The 18143-nt window shown below is 61.0% G+C and overlaps 7 protein-coding genes across 7 annotated transcripts; 5 read left to right on the top strand and 2 right to left on the bottom strand.

The window, feature by feature from the left end:
- Window positions 1-17: 17 nt before the first annotated feature.
- Window positions 18-2894, top strand: RHTO_04168 (amino acid transmembrane transporter; the record flags this gene model as incomplete). The annotated part of the gene is made up of 9 exons (XM_016417836.1): window positions 18-243; window positions 311-572; window positions 632-715; window positions 800-907; window positions 968-1205; window positions 1260-1423; window positions 1483-1742; window positions 1803-1980; window positions 2039-2894. 9 exons carry the CDS (start codon window positions 18-20, stop codon window positions 2892-2894), a joined length of 2376 nt encoding a protein of 791 aa, XP_016270752.1.
- A 265-nt stretch (window positions 2895-3159) lies between these two features.
- Window positions 3160-5093, top strand: RHTO_04167 (Rho GTPase-activating protein; the record flags this gene model as incomplete). The annotated part of the gene is made up of 5 exons (XM_016417835.1): window positions 3160-3404; window positions 3536-3609; window positions 3714-3929; window positions 3985-4659; window positions 4714-5093. 5 exons carry the CDS (start codon window positions 3160-3162, stop codon window positions 5091-5093), a joined length of 1590 nt encoding a protein of 529 aa, XP_016270751.1.
- A 750-nt stretch (window positions 5094-5843) lies between these two features.
- Window positions 5844-7201, top strand: RHTO_04166 (phosphatidylethanolamine-binding protein PEBP; the record flags this gene model as incomplete). The annotated part of the gene is made up of 7 exons (XM_016417834.1): window positions 5844-5992; window positions 6075-6149; window positions 6239-6400; window positions 6455-6670; window positions 6734-6813; window positions 6933-6958; window positions 7019-7201. The coding sequence occupies 7 exons, from the start codon at window positions 5844-5846 to the stop codon at window positions 7199-7201; spliced, it is 891 nt and encodes a 296-aa protein (XP_016270750.1).
- Window positions 7202-7771: 570 nt separating this feature from the next.
- Window positions 7772-10130, top strand: RHTO_04165 (glycosyltransferase family 4 protein; the record flags this gene model as incomplete). Its single annotated transcript, XM_016417833.1, has 8 exons — window positions 7772-8029; window positions 8084-8192; window positions 8258-8439; window positions 8501-8602; window positions 8655-9133; window positions 9191-9297; window positions 9357-9977; window positions 10036-10130. 8 exons carry the CDS (start codon window positions 7772-7774, stop codon window positions 10128-10130), a joined length of 1953 nt encoding a protein of 650 aa, XP_016270749.1.
- Window positions 10131-10387: 257 nt separating this feature from the next.
- On the bottom strand, window positions 10388-13465 carry RHTO_04164 (proton-dependent oligopeptide transporter, POT family; the record flags this gene model as incomplete). Its single annotated transcript, XM_016417832.1, has 13 exons — window positions 10388-10394; window positions 10454-10587; window positions 10644-10751; window positions 10805-10909; window positions 10964-11005; window positions 11065-11285; window positions 11343-11393; window positions 11449-11721; window positions 11778-12024; window positions 12084-12522; window positions 12582-12903; window positions 12963-13047; window positions 13118-13465. 13 exons carry the CDS (start codon window positions 13463-13465, stop codon window positions 10388-10390), a joined length of 2382 nt encoding a protein of 793 aa, XP_016270748.1.
- A 165-nt stretch (window positions 13466-13630) lies between these two features.
- RHTO_04163 (V-type H+-transporting ATPase subunit C) lies at window positions 13631-15555 on the bottom strand (the record flags this gene model as incomplete). Its single annotated transcript, XM_016417831.1, has 8 exons — window positions 13631-13831; window positions 13902-14039; window positions 14147-14240; window positions 14322-14414; window positions 14494-14562; window positions 14626-14730; window positions 14810-15246; window positions 15412-15555. 8 exons carry the CDS (start codon window positions 15553-15555, stop codon window positions 13631-13633), a joined length of 1281 nt encoding a protein of 426 aa, XP_016270747.1.
- A 194-nt stretch (window positions 15556-15749) lies between these two features.
- Window positions 15750-17482, top strand: RHTO_04162 (CHL4 family chromosome segregation protein; the record flags this gene model as incomplete). The annotated part of the gene is made up of 7 exons (XM_016417830.1): window positions 15750-16040; window positions 16100-16145; window positions 16207-16260; window positions 16315-16391; window positions 16453-16855; window positions 16919-17115; window positions 17174-17482. 7 exons carry the CDS (start codon window positions 15750-15752, stop codon window positions 17480-17482), a joined length of 1377 nt encoding a protein of 458 aa, XP_016270746.1.
- Window positions 17483-18143: the final 661 nt, after the last annotated feature.

Raw genomic sequence — 18143 nt, 5'->3', positions numbered from 1 at the left:
CGCACGTCTACTGCCTAATGGCAGGACTTGCAAGCCGGCTGCCGACCTCTCCAACCCGCCAGCACCCGTTGTCGCCGCTGGACATTTCTTCATCATCAGCTCGAGTCCAGGAGGTGGTCGTCACGACGACGGGCTTTGCGGGAACAGGCGAGGGCGTCAGGCAGCGGAGAACTCGGCAAAACAGCGGACCTGCACCGTCGTACGCCGAAAGCGAGTACCTGGAGATCGTAAGGAGGCAGAACAGTGCGTCCCGCTCCTTTGGCCTCTCTTCCAACCGCTGTATTTATCTAAAAGTGCTGTGCGCTCTCAGGGACTCGCTCTGCAGCAAACTCGCTCAAGCTGCCGCGCCATCACACCGCCTCAAGCTCGTATCCGTCCCCCTCGCCCGACCCAGATCCCGCCTCGACTCTCGCGACCCCCTCCAAAGACCCACCAAAGCTCTCGAACGAATGGGAGTTTTCTGGATGGGGTCACTCGAGCTATGTCGAGCTGACGGGGGAGGAAGTGGCGCACGCTAGGCGCGAGCGGGAGCAGCAGATGCGAAGGGATGGAGACGGGTCGCTTGGGTCATGGTACGTCCAGCTTGTCTCCGCGACGACCCGCGTGGTCACTAGACTGATTCCAACTTCAGGCTCGCGAGCGGCGTGGCCGGCGTGGCTGTCGCTAGCAGTCCTCTTTATGCCTTTCCCGCCCTTGTCAGCGTCGCAACTGTCTAGTACGTGACTGCGCTTCTGCGTTGGAGATATCTAGACAGCCGTGGAGCGACTCGAGCTGACAGACCTGGGCTTGTTGTCCGCAGCTCGCCAATCTCGCTCTTCGTCGCAACCCTCCTTCTTGCCTTCTGGCGGCCCATTATGGCGGAGCTTGCGGCAGCTTTTCCAATATCAGGTGCCAACTACGCTTACCTGTAAGTCACAGCCTTGCTCGCGTCGACGGAAATTCTCGAGTTGATGCCTCTTTGCGACAGGCTCAACACCTCCACCTCCGTCTCCTTCGCTCTCATTGGCGCCTCTCTTACCCTCCTCGACGACATCGCCACCTCGGTTGTCGCTGCAGCGACAGCTTCGAGCTATATCGTCGAGCAAGCCAAGCACGGCGTCGGCGAGACCTGGCTCACGATGGTCCTGCTCTTTGGGATTGCTGGGATCGGGCTCGTTGGAATGAGGGGCTCGGCGAGCGTCACGCTAGCTACTCTGACTATTCACGTGAGCTTTGCCGTGGTCCCGTCGTCAAGTGAGCAATGCGCTGATGTCTTGCAGCTGCTTACACTCGCCATCCTCATGCTCGCGTCCGTCGCCCACTGGGCGAGGAACGGTAACTCGACGCTTGCAGCAAATTGGCATGCTGGTCAAGTCGGGAGTGCGGAAAAGATTGCGAAGGCGATTTATCAAGGCATCTGCATCGCTTTCCTAGGCGTCACTGGGTGAGCACTTTGCTTTCCGGCCTCTGTTGCGCTCATCTGACAATTAAAATTCGCTGCAGCTTCGAGACCGCCCCCGACTACTGCTCCTCCCTCCGCCCCGCCTCGCACGTCTACCCGACAGTCCTCCGCTCCCTCCAGTATATCGCAGTCGTCATCAACGCGCCTCTGCTCCTCTGCACGTTCGCTGTCTTACCTCTGGACGAGATCCTTGGCGTACCAAGCGTCCTCGGAGCTCTTGGGAGGACGAGCGCCGGGGGCTGGTTGAGCATCTTGGTGACGGTGGATGCGGTTCTAATTCTTGCGGCAACCGTCCTCGCAGGTGAGTTCAGCAGACACAGCAAATCGAGCTTTGGACCTGCGCTGACCTTCGATATCGCAGGCCTCGTCTCCGCCACTGCCCTTCTTCACCGCCTATCGCGTGATGGCTTGCTGCCGCAGGCTCTCCTCAAACCGCTCCCCGTGACTGGCGTACCGGCCTTTGCCGTCGCACTTTTCACGGCGCTTTGCATCATTGTGTACGGGAGCAGCGGGGCGAGCCTCAATGTCGTGTCGAGCATGTGGGTCCTTTCCGAATAACGTCAGCTTGCATTGCGCTCATGACCTTGCCCTGTACAGGTTTGCCATCGTCTTCCTCGCCGTCATGTCCTTCTACCCCGTCTCGCTCCTCCTCCTTCAGTACCACCGCCCAACCATGCCCCGCCTCGCCCGCCGAACGCCCTTCCTCCTCACCGTCTCGACGCTCCTCCTCGCACTTGCGCTCATCAGTGGCGTCATCTCGCTCAACCCCACTTCAGTCGGCTACTTCGCAGCCTACATGTGCGTCCTCACGCTCGCACTGTGGACGGCGGCAAGATGGGGCCGCTGGTTGCGCGTGTTTCGGTGGGTGTGCGAGCACGGCCTTGGATGGCGACGTGGAGCAGAATGGTGCGTCAGGATGATGGCCAAGGCAAAGGAGGGGAAGGAGGTGGTCCTCTTCGTCAAGGGTGACGAGATCAACACGCTTTTTGAGCGGATCTTGTATGTTCAGAAGAACGAGACGACGTCGAGGATAAAGCTCGTCCACTTCTACGGCCCGCAGTCGGCTTCGAATCCGGCCGCTCAAGCCGAGAAGGTCGACAGCGGCGAGGAGGAGGCGGTCGAGTCGTCGGGCGGAGCGACCGTCACCTCTACCAGTATAACAGCTGCACGAGTACCGCAAGACGGACACGGCGACGTTCGAGCAGACGATTTAGACGATATCCCAAGCGAACTCACACCCAACTGGCGCATTCTCGACGAGGCCTTTCCGTCTATCACCATCGACCTCGTCTTTCTCCGCGCGCCTTTCACGCCCGACTACATCCATGCTCTCGCCATGCACCTCCAGCTGTCCGTCAGCCGCATGTTCGTGGGCTGTCCGTCTGAGCGGTGGGAACGGGAGAAGGATTTCGGTGTGCGGGAACTTGGCGGCGTCCGCATCATCTCCGGGTAGATTTGCTTCGACTGTTGTTGTACATGCAACGTCTCTGCGCCATCGCTACAGCCTACGGGCCTTCGTTTGACGCTTTCGAATTTGGCCTCCTCTCGCAGCGTCATGGCGAAGTTGCTTTCCCTACACTCCATCTCGCCTCGTGACTCAGAGTGCCGAAGACGCTGCTCGCGGTGTGCTGCTCGACTGCTTGATCCCCGACGTGCGCAGCTCCGGCCTCGCCAGCGCCCACCTCGACAGCAGGTCGACTTCATCAACTGGGCCGGCGATGAGCGACACTGACCAACCGCCGAGCAAGACGACGCTGCTCAAGTGGTCCAAGGCGCTCTCTCGCTTGCTCGGACAGTCCAAGGAGCGGAAACAGCAGGCGCCGTCGCGAGGAGGAGCGCTCCCTCCGTACTCTCCACCAGCACGAGGGCTCGAGCCGGGCCAGGACGGGCGCGGGCGCGTGTTTGGCGTCAGGCTGGAGGAGAGTCTGCAGTATGCGAGTGTCGCAATCTCCATGGTCGCGCCGTACGTCCTCTCGCTCGTTTTGGGGCCCTCGACGAACCTTCCCTCCTCGGATGCGGGGAGAGGATGTTGACGGAGCGAACGCGGATCTGTAGAGGCCGAGGGGATGCTGACGAACTCGTTGTGACCTGCAGAGACGGCAATCAGTACGTCTACGGCTACGTGCCAATCGTCGTCGCCAAGTGCGGCATGATGCTCAAGGAGACCGGTGAGTCCGCTTGCCTCGCTGCGAGACTCGCTGTAGCGTGGACAGGCGCTGTGTTGGAGGCTTTATGGCATGCTGAGATGGAGCTGACCGGTAATCACCCGCAGCGACTCAAACCGAAGGCATCTTCCGCGTTTCCGGCTCGAACAAGCGCATCAACCAGCTGCAAACCGTCTTCGACACGCCTCCTCGCTACGGCAAGGACTTTGACTGGACAGGGTACAGCGTGCACGATGCGGCGAGCGTGCTGAGGCGGTACTTAAACTCGCTTCCCGAACCCGTCATCCCTGCTGGTCTCTACCTCGACTTTACAGCCGTCCTTCGTACGTCCTGCTCTCTTCTTCCGAGATACATACGAGCTAAAACGCTGTCGCGCAGAGAAACCCCAACCCATCGCCGCCTCCATCGCCGCCTACCGACACCTCATCTCGCTCCTCCCTCCCGCCTCTCGCTACCTCCTCCTCTACCTCCTCGACTTTCTGTCCGTCTTTGCCCGTTGCTCCGACAAGAACCTCATGACCGCCTCGAACCTCGCCGTCGTCTTCCAACCCGGCCTCGTCTCCTCCCGCTCCGGCGGCCAGAACGCCCTGCTCGGCTTTCCCGGTTTCGTCGAAGGCAAGCCGCCTCCAAGCGGGAGCGCAGGCGCGGTCGCTGCAGCTGCTGCAGCAGCACGAGCTGGCGGTGCGCAGGAGCAGGCCGGCGAACACGGTCGAGGGAAGGAGGTCCTCGAGTTCCTCATCGAGCAGCAGGCGCACTTCATGCTCGGTCTTGAGCCGCCTGTCGACGAGGAGCGCCAGAAGCGCAAGGGAGTCGAGGCGGTTGGTGCGCCTCAAGCGGTTCAGAGTATCGCTGCGCAGGAGATTCTCGAGCGTCAGGCGCAGGAGAAGGCGGCTGCTGGTGCGAAGGACCTTCATAGGCGAGGAAGCGAGAAGAGCGTCGAGCGGAGACGGCTGCGCAAGTCGGCGGATACGAAGGAGGGCGGAAAGGTCAAGCGGAGCAAGACTTGGGGTAGCTCGACCCGAAGAAAGAGGGCAGAAGGTCGTGATGGCTCCCGTGCGTCCCGCTTTTGTCAGCACTGTGATGCCAAGCTGACCTGTTCGCCTTCAGCTTCCCCGAACGTGACTCCCGCAACACATTCGCCGCAGCCTCCCTCTACTGCCACCCTCGCTCCTCCCTCTTCACAGGGCCATTCACACGGCCCTGCCCTCGCACCTCCTATCGCTAATCCCGGCGACACCTCCCCTCGACTGTCGCACCAGCCTTCGGTCAAGAAGGCGCGCAAGTCTGCCGGCTCGACCTCGTCCCCGAAAGTGCAGGCGTCCCCTCTCCCTGCCCCACCTTCGCTGTCCCCTGAACTCGCCGGCGCTCCCGCGCCCTTTGCTCCCCAGAGCCACCTCGCCGCGCCTGGCCAAGATGCGTCTGGCAGACGAAGCAGTGCGAGCGGAAGCTCTCACGGCCGACGACGACCCAGTGCCGAGCAGCGGTAGTCCGCCCATCGTCCTTCTTCCGGTTCTCCTCTCCCACGCTCGCCAAACCCCCTCGCGTTCCCCTTCACTTTACTGTTGTCCATTCGCACTCAGCGCAAACCTTCCGACTCTGTCCGCCTTTCTCCCTCTTCACGCCGCGCATATATACTCGTTCGCTCTGTCCAGCCTTTTCTGTTCTTCGCATACCCGTACACGTACATTCCCTCGTGCCGTTACTCGCTCACGCAGACACTGTCGACCAATTCTCTCCGCTTAATCCCTCCCAGCGCAGTCGCTGTCAATCGTGCCATACTTGCAAGTCCATAGATACAGTACACGTTCTTGCACATTGTCGATGCGCTTGTCCGCGTCGTCGTTGACGAAGACGAGAACTTGCGAAGGTCGTCGCTTCGCCTCGTCGCGACTCCTCGCTTTCGCTGTTCGTACGAGGCCAGCGTCGAACCGTCTATCGATTCTCCTCCGCGCTCAAGCAGAGCGGACAACCTCGCTGCCGAGGATCCTTGCGACAAGTCCTGCCTCTGCAAGGTCTGCGCTGCCTCGCAACGTCCCGTCGTTGACTGGTGGACATCCCTGGACTCACAAGTACCCTAGCGAAAGCCCATGAAACGAAAGGGAGCCAGCCTGAGTGTATGCGTCCACTGCACCGGAAACGCCGAGCAACTCCTGCTCTCGCTCCTCTTTCCCCGTCTCCCTTCGCTCCTTTCGAGACTTGACAGGCTGACAGACCTTCACACTCGCTTACACCCCGCCATGCTGTTCAAGTCGACCCTCATCGCAGGCGCATTCGCCGTCCTCGCCTCCGCTCAGTCCTCCAACAACTCGATTCCCGCCACGGCCGACACGCGCGTGCTGGCGCTCACGGACGTGCAGTATGCTAACAGTGGACTCGGCGACTCTGGGTGCGTACCGGACGGGTGATTGAAGGGGCGGCAGACGAAAGGAGGACGCGCTGCTCACGCGAGGTTGTTTGGTCGTCGACAGCAACGCCGGTTTCGGCGTGCGCTTGAACTCGAAGGCGCTCTTGACGGTCGTCCTGTCGTCTGGACAGGTCATTCAGTGCGTCCAGCACGACTGCAGTTTCCCACCATCCCCTCCTGCTGACAACCTCTTTCCCACGAAACCCTCTTTCCTTGGCATTGTCGCAGAAACGGCCAGCAGTATCCCGTCGACCAGCTCCAGGAGCGCCCTACCGTTTACGTCACACCGTCCGACAACAACGCGGATTTGTTCAACTCGTCGAGCAAGTACACCTTGACGCTCGCCGATGCCTCCTCGCTCGGAGACGCCGACCCTCAAGGCAACTACCGGTGCGCCAGACCACAAAGACTCTTTCAATAGCGCGCTATTCAGTCGATACGCAGCCACTTCCTCGCGAACGGCTTGACCGGCGCCGCAGGATCCGGCAACAACAAGACCTTCACGCCTCAGGCCGGCACGACCATCACGAACTACGCCGCTCCTGGTCCTCTCCCTGGCACTGGACCTCACCGCTACGCGTGGCTTCTCTTTGAGGAGCCGGCCAACTTCCAGGCGCCGAGCAACCTGTCGACTTCGGGCGTCTCGCCGTCGCACTGGTAGTGCGTCGCATCCGTGGCTATGGTCCTATTTGCAGCTTACTGATGGCATCCATAATTCCGCAGCGTGAGCTCGTACGTCCAGCAGACCGGCATCCAGCTCGTCGCCGCGAGCTTCTTCACCGTCCAGAACGGGAACCCGACCGGTACGTCTCGCCGCCCCCATGTTGCATGCGCCGAAGACAGCACAGTGCTGTGCTGTCCTCCGAGCCTGGTCCTTGAAGGAGAGCGAGACAACGGACGCTCATCCGCGCTTCTTTCGCAGGTTCCGTCGCCTCGACCGCGGCTGTCGTAAGTCTTTCGTCTCGCAAGGTCCCCTGAGTGGCACGCTGACCGCTCTCACTCCCGCAGAACACCGCTACTTTCTCTGCCAGCAGCGCCTCCGGTTCCGGCTCTGGCTCGGCCGCTCCCTCGCAGACCTCGGGCAGCTCGTCGCCTTCGGGCAGCAGCAAGCCCTCGAGCGGTGCCGCGCAGATCGCTGCCTCCCTCGGCGCAGGGTTCGTCGGCCTTGCCGGCCTCGTTGCGCTCCTCTAAGCGAATCACGGTTCGAACAGACACTTTTCGCTTGCATACCGTGTCCGGCCTGGCTTGTTCCTCCCCTCGTTTTGCAAGACGACGTTTGCAGCAGTCTCCTCATTGCAGGCCCCGCCAGCTCGTCTGCGAGGCGCACAACCAGCCGCTCGCCGTCGGTCTTCGCACGAAAGTTCCGCTCCGCCTGCTCGCCTCCCGCGCTTCTTTCATTTTCCGTCAAAGCGGTTCCCCGCTCTCTAGCTGCCCTGGCACTCTACGACGCACCGTCGGCACCGAAAGAACGGCGCGGGTGAAGTCGCCCCATCGCCCAATCACGTCGCGAGCGTGGACAGCACTCGTCGAGGAGCGAGAGCGGCATCGTAGGGCTGACTGGCACTTGCTGCAAGTCTTTCGAGCCAAATGAACAGCGCTAGTGCTGCTCAGGAAGGAGGAGCGACGGGAGGGAGCGAGGGAAACCGCCAACGTGCTGTCCGAACGTGCATGAGGCGAACTCGCTGCCTCGCATTCCGCGCTCGCTCCTTCGCCCTCCTTTCTCCTTCTCTGCACCGTACAAGCTACTCAAACGCGCGCAAGATGAGCGCAGCGACGCCTCCCGCTCTCCCCAAGCCGCTTTCGGGCCGCGAACTCGACCTCCTCGAGAAGGCCAACTCGTCGCCCTCGACCGGCGCGTCGAGTGGCCAAACAAGCGAGCGACGGTCGCTTCGCATTGCCATTGTCACGGAGAACTTCTTGCCCAAGATCGACGGAGTGACGAGGACGCTGGCCATGCTGCTCGAGCATTTGCAGGCGGAGGGTCACGAAGCGTTGGTGTTGGGTCCTGCGAGTACCCTCGTACGTCGCATCCTCCTTCACTCCGCGTATCTCAGCTGACGACGGCTCCCACAGACGTCGTACGCTGGCGCTGAGGTCGTCTCGACGAAAGGCATCCCTCTCCTTGGTGTTTACCGGGGCTTGGGACTCAATTTCCTGCGACCCCGCTTCATTCGCAAGCTCCGTGAGTGATTTACAAGCTGCTATGGATGCCCGGAAGGCTTCTGACCAGCCGTCTTCCCATCGCAGGCGAGTTCAAGCCCGACATCATCCAATTCACCGACCCGATCTGGCTTTGCGCCCAAACGATCCCGATGGTTCAGTACTACTTCCCCGACACGCCTCTCGTCAGCTCCTACCACACGAACCTCGCCATGTACGCCACGCTCTTCGGCTTCTCCTGGCTCACTCCCGTAATGTGGTCGCTTCAGGTGCGCTCCTCTCGCTTGAATCGTTCCGAGTCACTTGGGGCTGATGGTTTCTGTTTTGCAGCGCAACCTGCATGGCCGGTGTAACCTCAGCTTCTGCCCTTCGCCGTCGACCGCTCGCATGCTCGAGCAGCAGGGCTTCCAGAACTTGCGGATATGGCCAAGGGTGCGCACTCTCCCTGCGTAGTACCGAGGGCGCGCTGACGATATCGGTGCAGGGCGTCGACGTCGAGATGTTCCGACCAGAAGCGCGCGACTACGCTCTCCGCCAGAGCTGGGGAGTCGAACCGCAAGACCTCGACGCGGACCGACCATCTCCTCGCGTCCACGCTTCCGACAGCCGCATCTCCTGCGACGAGCTGCCACCGCTGAACCTCCCTCCGCCTTATTCTGCCCAGCCCGCCTCAACCTTCTCAGCGACTTCTCCCAGCAAACTCGTCGTGCTCTACGTTGGCCGCATCAGCTGGGAGAAGAACCTCCGCCTGCTCATTGAAGCCTTCCGAGGACTGCAAGAGCCCGACCTCGCGACGAACCGACCGGCCTGCCAGCTTGTCTTCGTCGGCGACGGTCCCGCGCGAGCAGAAGCCGAGTCGCTCTGCAAGAAGTACGGCCTCGACGCGCTCTTCCTCGGCTTCAAGAAGGGTGAGCAGCTCGCCGCTGCCTACGCAAGTGCCGACATCTTCGCCTTTCCCAGCTTGTGAGCCTCCTCTCACTTCCGCTTTTCTGAGGGCCTCTCTGACTTTCCGCTTCACAGCACCGAGACCTTCGGCCAGGTAGTCAGCGAGGCGCAAGCTTCGGGCCTACCTGTCGTCGGCTTGAAGGCGGAGGGAGTCTCCGACCTCGTTGACCACGGCCGAACGGGTTCGTTGTTTCCCTTCCTCGCTTGTGTAGGTCGCGACGCTGACACTGGTCCTTTACAGGCCTCCTTCTCGATCTCAACGATCTGAGGCCAGTCGCAACTTCCGGCTCGCAGCCTCCCGCCTACTCTGCCACCCCATCCGCCATTCCTTCCGACCCGCACGCCCTCCTCGACCTTTCCTCCCCGACCTTCCCCACCGCCGTCTCCCTCTACCGCTCGCTCATCGCCTCGCTCGCAACCAACCCTGACCTGCGACGAACGATGGCCGCGGCAGCATACGATGTCGCGTCGAAGCGCTCGTGGTTCGGCGCCATGGAACAGCTCGTCGACGGCTACCGGGACCTCACGGCGGCCAGGGATGCTCGTCTCGCCCAGCACGAGAAGGACGAGCTCGCGCTCTCGCGAACGTCGACTATCGAGTTCGACGTTGTCTGCGACGACAGAGCTGAGAAGGTCGACGGCGAAACCGCCCAGTCCACCGGCGCCAGTACGCCACAGCGTCGCCGTCGTCTCCTCCGGCTCGACGGCGTGTTCAAGCGCAGCGGACGGCGCTTCCAGGACGGATCGGTCTCGCTGGCGCCGCTCAAGTGGCTCGCGCCCAAGCCTGCGGTCGTCGCTACGAACGGCGGCATCGTCTTGACCGCCTCGAAGGGCGACGACGGCGCTTCAAGCAAGCTCATGGGTGCGTCCGTGTCACGGGCTTTCCTGCGAATCGAAGTTTTGACTCGCTCCTTCCGCAGTCCACCTCTTCGAGGGCGCCGTCTTCTTCTGCCTCCTCTACGTTGCCGTCAGCTGGATGGCGCAGCTCGAGGCACTTGCCTTTATCCGCGTCTGAGCCTGCACTGCCTCGTCATCTGCCTACACTTTCGACTTTTCCGTAGATAGTGTTTCCCCTTCCTTTCCTGTTCCTCCGGTCTAATGCGTAGATCCCTCGTGTCGTCCGTCAATAGATTTTGTTGCTGTCCATCACTGCGACGTACGGCTAGGAGAGACTCTCGCGAACGCTGTGGGGTCACGAAAGTCTGGATGAAGTCTACTTGCAGCAACAGGTGTACGACTCTATGATGCGGATGCGATGGCCCGAACGGGACTTCAAGATCTGTGGAACGGATAGCGCGACTCAGCGAGATCGGGGCAGGCAAGGTGAAAGTCACGCACCCCGGGACGCAATGCTCGACGTCAATGCTCGAGTTTCCCCACCACTCCCAGAACGACGAGATGCCGAGGATGTAGATGACGATGGCTTGTACGCTCGTGCCGGCGTCGAGCGCGGACGAGAGGACGTAGGCGTACTGCGGGGTGTAAGCGAGTCAGTAAGCGAGGCGGGGAAAAGGTGGGAAGCACTTGCCTTCTCGAACCAGCGAGTATGGTAGCGCAGAGCCCAGAACTGCGAGAGAAAGGAGACGAAGAAGCCGGGGATAAGGACATTCATTGGCGTTTGAGGCGGTGCGATGGCCTGGAGGGGTGCGAGGTTAGCGAGATCAAGTGACTGGGCGGAGTGGAACGCACGCCATGGAGAACGAGCGGAACGCTAATCTTCTTCCAGAACGGTTTGCCCGTCCTCCTGTAGATGTACCACGGCACGAGAGGGAGGAGCGCGCCGAGGAGGAAGCCCTGGACGCAAGAAGGTCAGCAAGACGTCTTTCCGACGGCAGCAGCTCGACTCACCCAGTAGAGGACGTGATACTGGCCGGAGAAGAAGCGCTTGGGCTGTTGGATCAAAGCGGTCAGCAGAGGAAGGAGGTCAAGCGAGGCGAACGAGAACGCACTCCGATCAACCCCCAGATCACCGATGCGCTGAAGAAGATCTCCGGCTTCCGCCCATCCCACTGCTGAGTCGGGTCGGCGATGCTGCCGTCGAGGTAGGGGCGTTTTGCCGCGATGACCCCGCGGATGAGGAGGAAGTTGATAACGGAGCCGACAGCAGTCCCGTAGCACTGGCAGACGAAGAGGTCGCGAGGCGGGACATGCATGTACAGCCCGAGCTTCACTGCGAATGAGGAGAGTTAGTCGGGTCTTGCGGAGGGGCGAAGGAGAGTCGGCGAACTATCGGACGTCAAGTCGAGGCTTTGCAGGAGGCACATGTAGCCGTAGACCTCTGCGGAAAATAGCGTCAGCGGCGTTGACACACAGAAAGAGGTGAGCAGCCTGACTGAAGCAGATGTTGGCGATGGGCTTGCCAGGCCAGATGAAGCCGGCAACGAACTCGGTGAGAACGTTCAGGCCGATCGTGGTATTCGTGATGGCGGAGATGATGCCGATAGGGACGAGGCAGACGAGTGCGAGCGAGAGGGAGAGGAGGAGACCCCATGTCGGCAGCTGGAGCTGAGGGTAAAAGGCGAGGAGGACGATCGCTGCGAGGAGGTTGAGGCCGAAGATGACGACGTAATGCAGGCTAGGCACGGGCAGATAGTTGCGCTCGACGACTGCAAGCCAGAAAGGTCAGCGCTGTGTCGACAGCAACAGCGAGACAGGCGCTCACTCTCGACGTGGACATCGGTCGAGTCGCCTGTCCTGCTCGAGAGAGCCGCACGGATGTCGTCCCAATGCCAGAGAGCCACACTCGTCAAGACGCTCGTGAGGACGGCGAATGACACCCCGTACGTCAAGGCGAAGTAAGGCGTCAGTCGTAGCGGGCCGACCTCGGCGTATCGCGCCTCGTTGAGCGACAGGTCGGCATTCAAGATCTCATGAACGTTCAGTCGTCCCGCTGTCGCGTTGTACAGGTGCTGCGAGAGTCAGGGAAGGTCAGCATCCATATGGTCGAAAGCGAAGAAGGGAAACGCACGGCGGCGAGGGGCGAGTCGTAGTCTTGCGCATTCCACCAGTTGGAGAAGTACAAGAGCGGCGCGACGATCCAGATGTTGAAGGCGGTTCCGGCGAGGTAGGAGCACTGGGCGAACCAGGGTGTGTACAAAGGCCCGACTTGACCCACAACGCTCCAATCTAGCGAACCGACGAACCACCCGAATCCGTTGTACCCGCTGCCGAGCGTGCGCATGATCCAGCTTCGATTGTTGAGGATGCAGAGGATGGCGATGCTGCTTAGGCCGGGGAAGATGACGGACGGGAGGAACTGCCAGGAGAAGATGGCGAGGAAGGCTCGTCGGAAGAACTGCATCTGCGAGCTGTCGCTCGAGCGCTGGTCCTTCTTGCCGCCGTGGAGCGTCTCGTAGAGCGTGATCGTGACCAGCTGGCTAGGCCAGAGCATCTGTGTTGGCCGGACGCTGTGAGTTGATATGCGTCAGCGGCACCTCCAGACCAACAGCAACGAAGGCTGACTCACAGGAACCTGTACGTCAAGCCGCTCAAGCCGAATCCGATAAGCTGCGTCGACAGGAGGAGGAGCAAACCTCCGAAGTTGCCGAGGTCGCTGTGGTAGTACAGGTCCTGCACCGAGATGATCTCGCCTGCGTAGGCTGCCGACGCGCCCGACCCAGCAAGGATGCCGACGAGCATGTGCTCCTTCTTGTTCCAGGTGCCGCGACGAAGTGTGTCGGGAAGGAGGCGGTCCATCCATTTGCCGAGCGGGTGGGCGATGAGGATGATGAAGAAGGAGGAGAAGCTTGGTGCGTTACTCTTGAAGAAGAAGAGCTGCGAGACGGCGGCTGTATAGCGGAGTTTACATGAGTTTGGAAAGAAAGACGGGATTGAAAGCGGGACCCACCGCCGAACACGCAGAGCAGCGTCCCAAGGATCCATACGCGAGGTGTCAGGGTCGGCAAAGAAGGGTCATCCGTCTCGGGCACGACCTGCAGAAGGGAGAGAGTTCGAAAGTCTGCGAGGAGGAGAACCAAGGCGAGACAAACGCACCTTGCGCACTATCGCCGCCGCAGAATCCGCTTCTCCGTCGTCTTCCTTCCCGAAAAGCGCTTCGGCATCATCCAACAGCCCCCGTGCCTCCCCATCGTCCTCCTCTTCTTCGCTCGTCCGTCCTTTCGCCTCGTCCCCCGTGTCTAGGCCATCATTAACCCGCCCGCCATAAAGTCCCTTTCCTCGTTCATCGTGTCTTCGTCCGGCAGAATCATGCGCACCCTCCGTCGGCCAGTCGTGCGAGGAGTGAGGCGAATCGGAGGAGCGGTGGGGAAGTTGGACGAGAGGGATCGCAGAACCGGCGTTGATGAGGTCGTCTGTACTTGAGCTGGCTGGGACAGCTCCAAGCGAAGGCATTGAGGCGCGGGCGCCCGAGCTGGAGGGAGGGGAAGGTCAACCTGCGGACGACGAGAGATAGCAGCATCTTTCGAAGCAGAGGATCTCGCCAGACAGCTCGACACAGCGAGTAAGAGTACTACATTGCGCGATGACAAGCCCGTCCGCAGATCAAGCCGCAAACCCTCACTCGCCCCGTCCCTCGACCCTCTCAATCTCGAACAACACGAACTCGTAGTACTCGCCCTCCATGACGCTCGCGTACTCGCCGAGAGCAGCCGAGTCGTCTTGTCCGCCCTTGGGCTTCGTGCCCTTCTTCCCTCGGGAGGAGGGGACGAGGAAGGACGAGAGAGCCTTGACGAGCTTGTCGACTTGTTTCGGTTCGGGCTGCGCCGATGAGAGTCGCGTCAGCTGAACGAGCCCATACTGCAAGAGGAATGGGAAACCTGGGACGCACCGCAACGATCGCGCCAAAATACGCTGCTGGCAACCCATACCGCAGGACGCTCTCAACGTATGCGCGGATGACCTTGAGGTGTACGAGCGCCTGGAACAGGTCGGAGAAGTTGATGCGGGACAGGCGGAGGAGGTCGGCCTGTTTGGAGGGAGAACGTAGCGTTAGATCCCATTCACGCAGCAAGAGGTACTGGTCGTGCTGGCGAGCTTCACAGTGCCGACGATGCAAGCGAGCGACGGGCTTACCCATAGCTCCTTCTCCTCTGCCAGCAAGTTCTCCAGCTCCCGCCGCTGCTTCTCGATCGCCTCCTCGTCGTACGTAAAGTCCCGCACGATAAACCTGTGCGTGAAGCACGGAAAGTACAGTCAGCCGGCCAGCGACGAGCTGCGGATGACCTGCGAGACAGTCCGAATCACGCACTTCTTCTCGCGCGCTTTCTGCGCAAATTCGTCCTTCACTCGTCGGAAGAGCGTGACCGAGAACAGCGCGAATTCGTCGTCTTGCGCGAGTTTGCTGCAAGCAAAGACGACCTTTACGAGTCAGCCGCGACGCGTGGCGTCAAAAGTCAGACGCGAGAGCACGCCGGACGCACGTTGCTGACCGAGGCACGATCATCTGCGTCAACCGCTCGTACGAGTTCTCCCACTCCTTGATGAGGTTTCTGCAAGCCCGTAGCGTCAGCCAGCGTATGCATGGACTTGAAGCTCGAGGGCGGGAGTCGCACTTGGGCACCGCAACGAGGATAGTCTCGAGGTATTCGGACTTGTTCGTGCCGGCAAAATCGGACGCTGAGACGACGTCGGCGAGTGATCGCATAGAGAGATTGCCGCTGTGCGAGATGACAGAAGCTTCAGCTCCAAAATGCCCGGTCTGTAAACCAGTCGAGCGAAGTCTGGACTGCAACGCACGTCTTCTTCCGCAACGCCGTCGCAAGCTGACCCTTGACGACGCCGTATTGCTGAGTCTTGTTCTTCTGAGCATTCTCGATGCTCGTGACCTCCTTCATCAACGCATCGACAATCTCGGGCAAGCTCCTCCCCTCGGTGCGGTACTTTGCCCTGTTCCACTCCCACCTCTCCTCCGTCTGTCCGCGATCCGTCCCGTCAGGCAGGATGTACGAAATGTACGGTCGTCCATCGTCGAGGACGAGGTGTTGCGCGAGAGGCGAGGCGCGGTCTTCGAACCCTGGGAGAGAGGTCGTTGCGCTTGCCGAGCTGCCGGATGAACCGGGCGGGGCGGTCAGGGAGCGGATCGTGTCGACGGTCTTTTGAAGAGCGGAGGTGACGGAAGGGTCTTGCTTGGCGAGGGATTCGGAGAGGGTGAGCAGGGAGGAGAGGGTGCCGGTCTGTGGGGAGGTGCGAGAGCGGTGTCAGCGCGAGTTAGAGGTCCAAGGGCGCAGGATCATAGGCGTAGGAGCATCTCGTCCGTCGGTGATACCCTCCACCGTGTCTAGCACCCCGTCTCCCCTCGCAAGCGGTCCCATCGTCATCAGTTCAGCGGGAGGACTGACCTTGAACTCGGGAAACTCGACCAGACTCGCGCTGCCCAACTTGCCATTTCCGAGCGCCTGTCGGAGCTCGTCGAGCTGCTCGAGCGGGTTCGCAGACTCGAGCGGACCCGAGACGAGCCAGAGAGAGGTCGGGGAGGGGGCCATGGACGAGGAGAGCACGAGTCGCGGCGGTTTCAGTCGGTGGCTGGTGGGTCAGGGAGTCGTAGGGAGCCTATCAGGAGTGTCTGGCAGCCAGCAAGAGATAGTGAGCCGTTGTGGAAGACGACGACATCCTCATCGGCCCCGCCTCGAGGGTCGACCGCTTACATCGACGTCCTCACCGCTGAAAGGCTGCTAAAATGCCGAAACAGGGCTCAAACAAACATGGCTACCTGTCTGAGAACGACATCCAGCTCCCCCGGTCGACGCAGGCTCAGAAGCTCGTCGCTCAACACGACCGGCGTTCGCTCGCTTCCATTGCTCTCACCTGGCTCGTCGAGACTCCTAGGTCGACTGGCGGGGATGAAGACGGATTGTTCGACGAGGTGCAGGAGGATGTGGACGAGCGCAGGGTGTTGTACGAGCAGCTGAGGGACGAGGAGGGAACGGCGGGCAGGAGTCGGGTCGTCAAGGCCATGCAGGAGGACTGGGTGCGTTCCGTCAGAGCTTCGTTGCGGCAGACTCGTACTGACTCCCAGGACGCCCGTAGCGAGACGGCTTGACGTACCGCCAAGTCGCCCAACTCGACATGCAGCGTTCGTCTCCCGTCCTTTTCTCGCGCTCTTCGTCAACTTAATGATATTGTGCGGTTTGCAGAATTCCAGATAAAGGGAATCGGCAAGAGCTGGACAGCGTACCGTGCCGAGCTTCGTACGTCCCGCTTGCTCGTAGTGAGAACACTTCCCTGACAAGTCTTCTTCTCAGCTCCCTCCGCCACTGTCGCTTCGTCGACCCACCTCTTCGCCGCCTTCCGAGACTCATTTGGCGCTTACCACCCTCACGTGCGCACCGCTCCGCTGTACAGCTACATCAGCAAGCTAACACCAACCCCTCGCGCTGCAGTACCTCCACCTCACAACACTCACCACTCCCTCCCCACTCACCGTCCTCCGCCTGCAACTCCTCCCCTCCCCCTCCCTCACATCCCGCTCAACCTCCTCCTTCCCCGCCGCAATCTTCCTCCTCCACATCCCTCTAACGCCCTACTTCCTCCTGCCCACCTCCCTCCCCTCCTCTCTCCGCCCGCTAATCCTCCAAGCGCTCTCAACCTCCATCACTTCCTCCGCTTCATCCGTGGCGCTTACGAAACTTGACCTCGAGGGTAAAGACTGGAAGGCGTTGAGGGAGGTACTGGTTGAGCGCAAGTCGGCGGTTGGGGAGTGGAGGAAGGTCAGAGGGGAGGAGGGGAGGGAGACGGATGGTGGTGGGGTGTTGGTACCCCAGGCGAGGAGGAAGGTCATGGAGGGTGCGTTCCGCTCGACCCTCCTTGCATGAACTCTCGCTGACTTGGCGCTGGCGCTTCCCGCAGACCCGACTCAACTCCCTCCGCCAACGTTAGGCGCCACAGGTGTCCCCGCCCTTCCTCAACCTGGCGCAGGAGCCGAACGAGCCCGCAAGCGCCGCAGGCTGGAGGAGGTCAACTCAGTCTTTGGGACGGGCGCCAGTCGAGCAGAGCAGGCTCAGCAGGACGACAAACTGCCTAAACTCGAGCGGCTGGACTACTCCGTACGCCAGCTCCTCCCCTCACTCACGGCGCTGGACTGATGACCCTCCCATCGCGCAGATCTCCCTCCCCTACCTCAACGAACCCGCCTTCCCCGCCACCGACGTTCCCTTCGATTCATCCACCCACCCACCCTTCTTGATGCGGCTAGAAGGCTCGCATGTCCTTTCTGGCTTGCGGGCGCTTGTGGCGAGCGGTTTGACGGAAGTTGCATCGGACCAGGATAAGGAGAATGCGCCTGGCCGACGCGATGGTGGGAGGCCAAAGAGGACGCCGGGGTTGCCGAGTTGGTTGGGCGAGGTGGCAGGCGAGGGGGTGAATAGGTTGAGTGTCGGGAGGAGGAGGGATGGGACGGTTGGGAGGATTTGAGGGTATGAGTTGCACCAGCAGCCTTCCTGTACATCTGCGCGCCTTCTTCTGTGTTGTCTGTCAATCCCATGGCGCTATACTGCCTTTGCGACCCGCCAAGCAGCGCAAGAGACAGAGAGAAGCGTCCTTGCCTGGGACCTTCTCAGGGGGACTCGGAGGACGTACTGGCCTCAGAACGTTCTTTCGCTTGTTGATTCTGCCACAGCAGCTCCCAGAGAGTGTAAAGGGGCACACACTAGATCAAGCAATGCAAACCACTCAACGCATGCGCATGCGGGTTCGACGACATGATTGGAGACTTACTTTTTCTCGTTTTTCGATCGCTGTAATGGCTCTTTTGTGGGAATTGCGCGACGAATACACTAGGATTACACGGTCGGTGGCTCGCCAGATTACCAAAGGCTTGGTGTCTGCTCGTGAACACCCGGTCGAGTCGACCCACCTGCGCAAGTGGATGGGGCAATAGACTCGTTGAATGGGCGTGCTATTCAGTTAGGTTAACTGAACAAGATAGCGCGTCCAGCCGGGGGTTCTTGTCGGGCAGAGGACGCCGAGCTGGTGAGAGACTTCTCTTCAAGCAGCCGCCGCGCCGCCTCGTCGCGCGAAACCCACTTTTTGCTGCTCAGCCGTACATACTGCTGCTTTCTAGACTGCGCTATAC

This window comes from Rhodotorula toruloides (assembly GCF_000320785.1).
Source record: "Rhodotorula toruloides NP11 unplaced genomic scaffold Scaffold26, whole genome shotgun sequence".
NCBI lineage: Eukaryota > Fungi > Basidiomycota > Microbotryomycetes > Sporidiobolales > Sporidiobolaceae > Rhodotorula > Rhodotorula toruloides.
The sequence above is the reverse complement of the archived record's forward strand: the minus strand, read 5'-3'. Positions and strand labels throughout refer to the sequence as shown.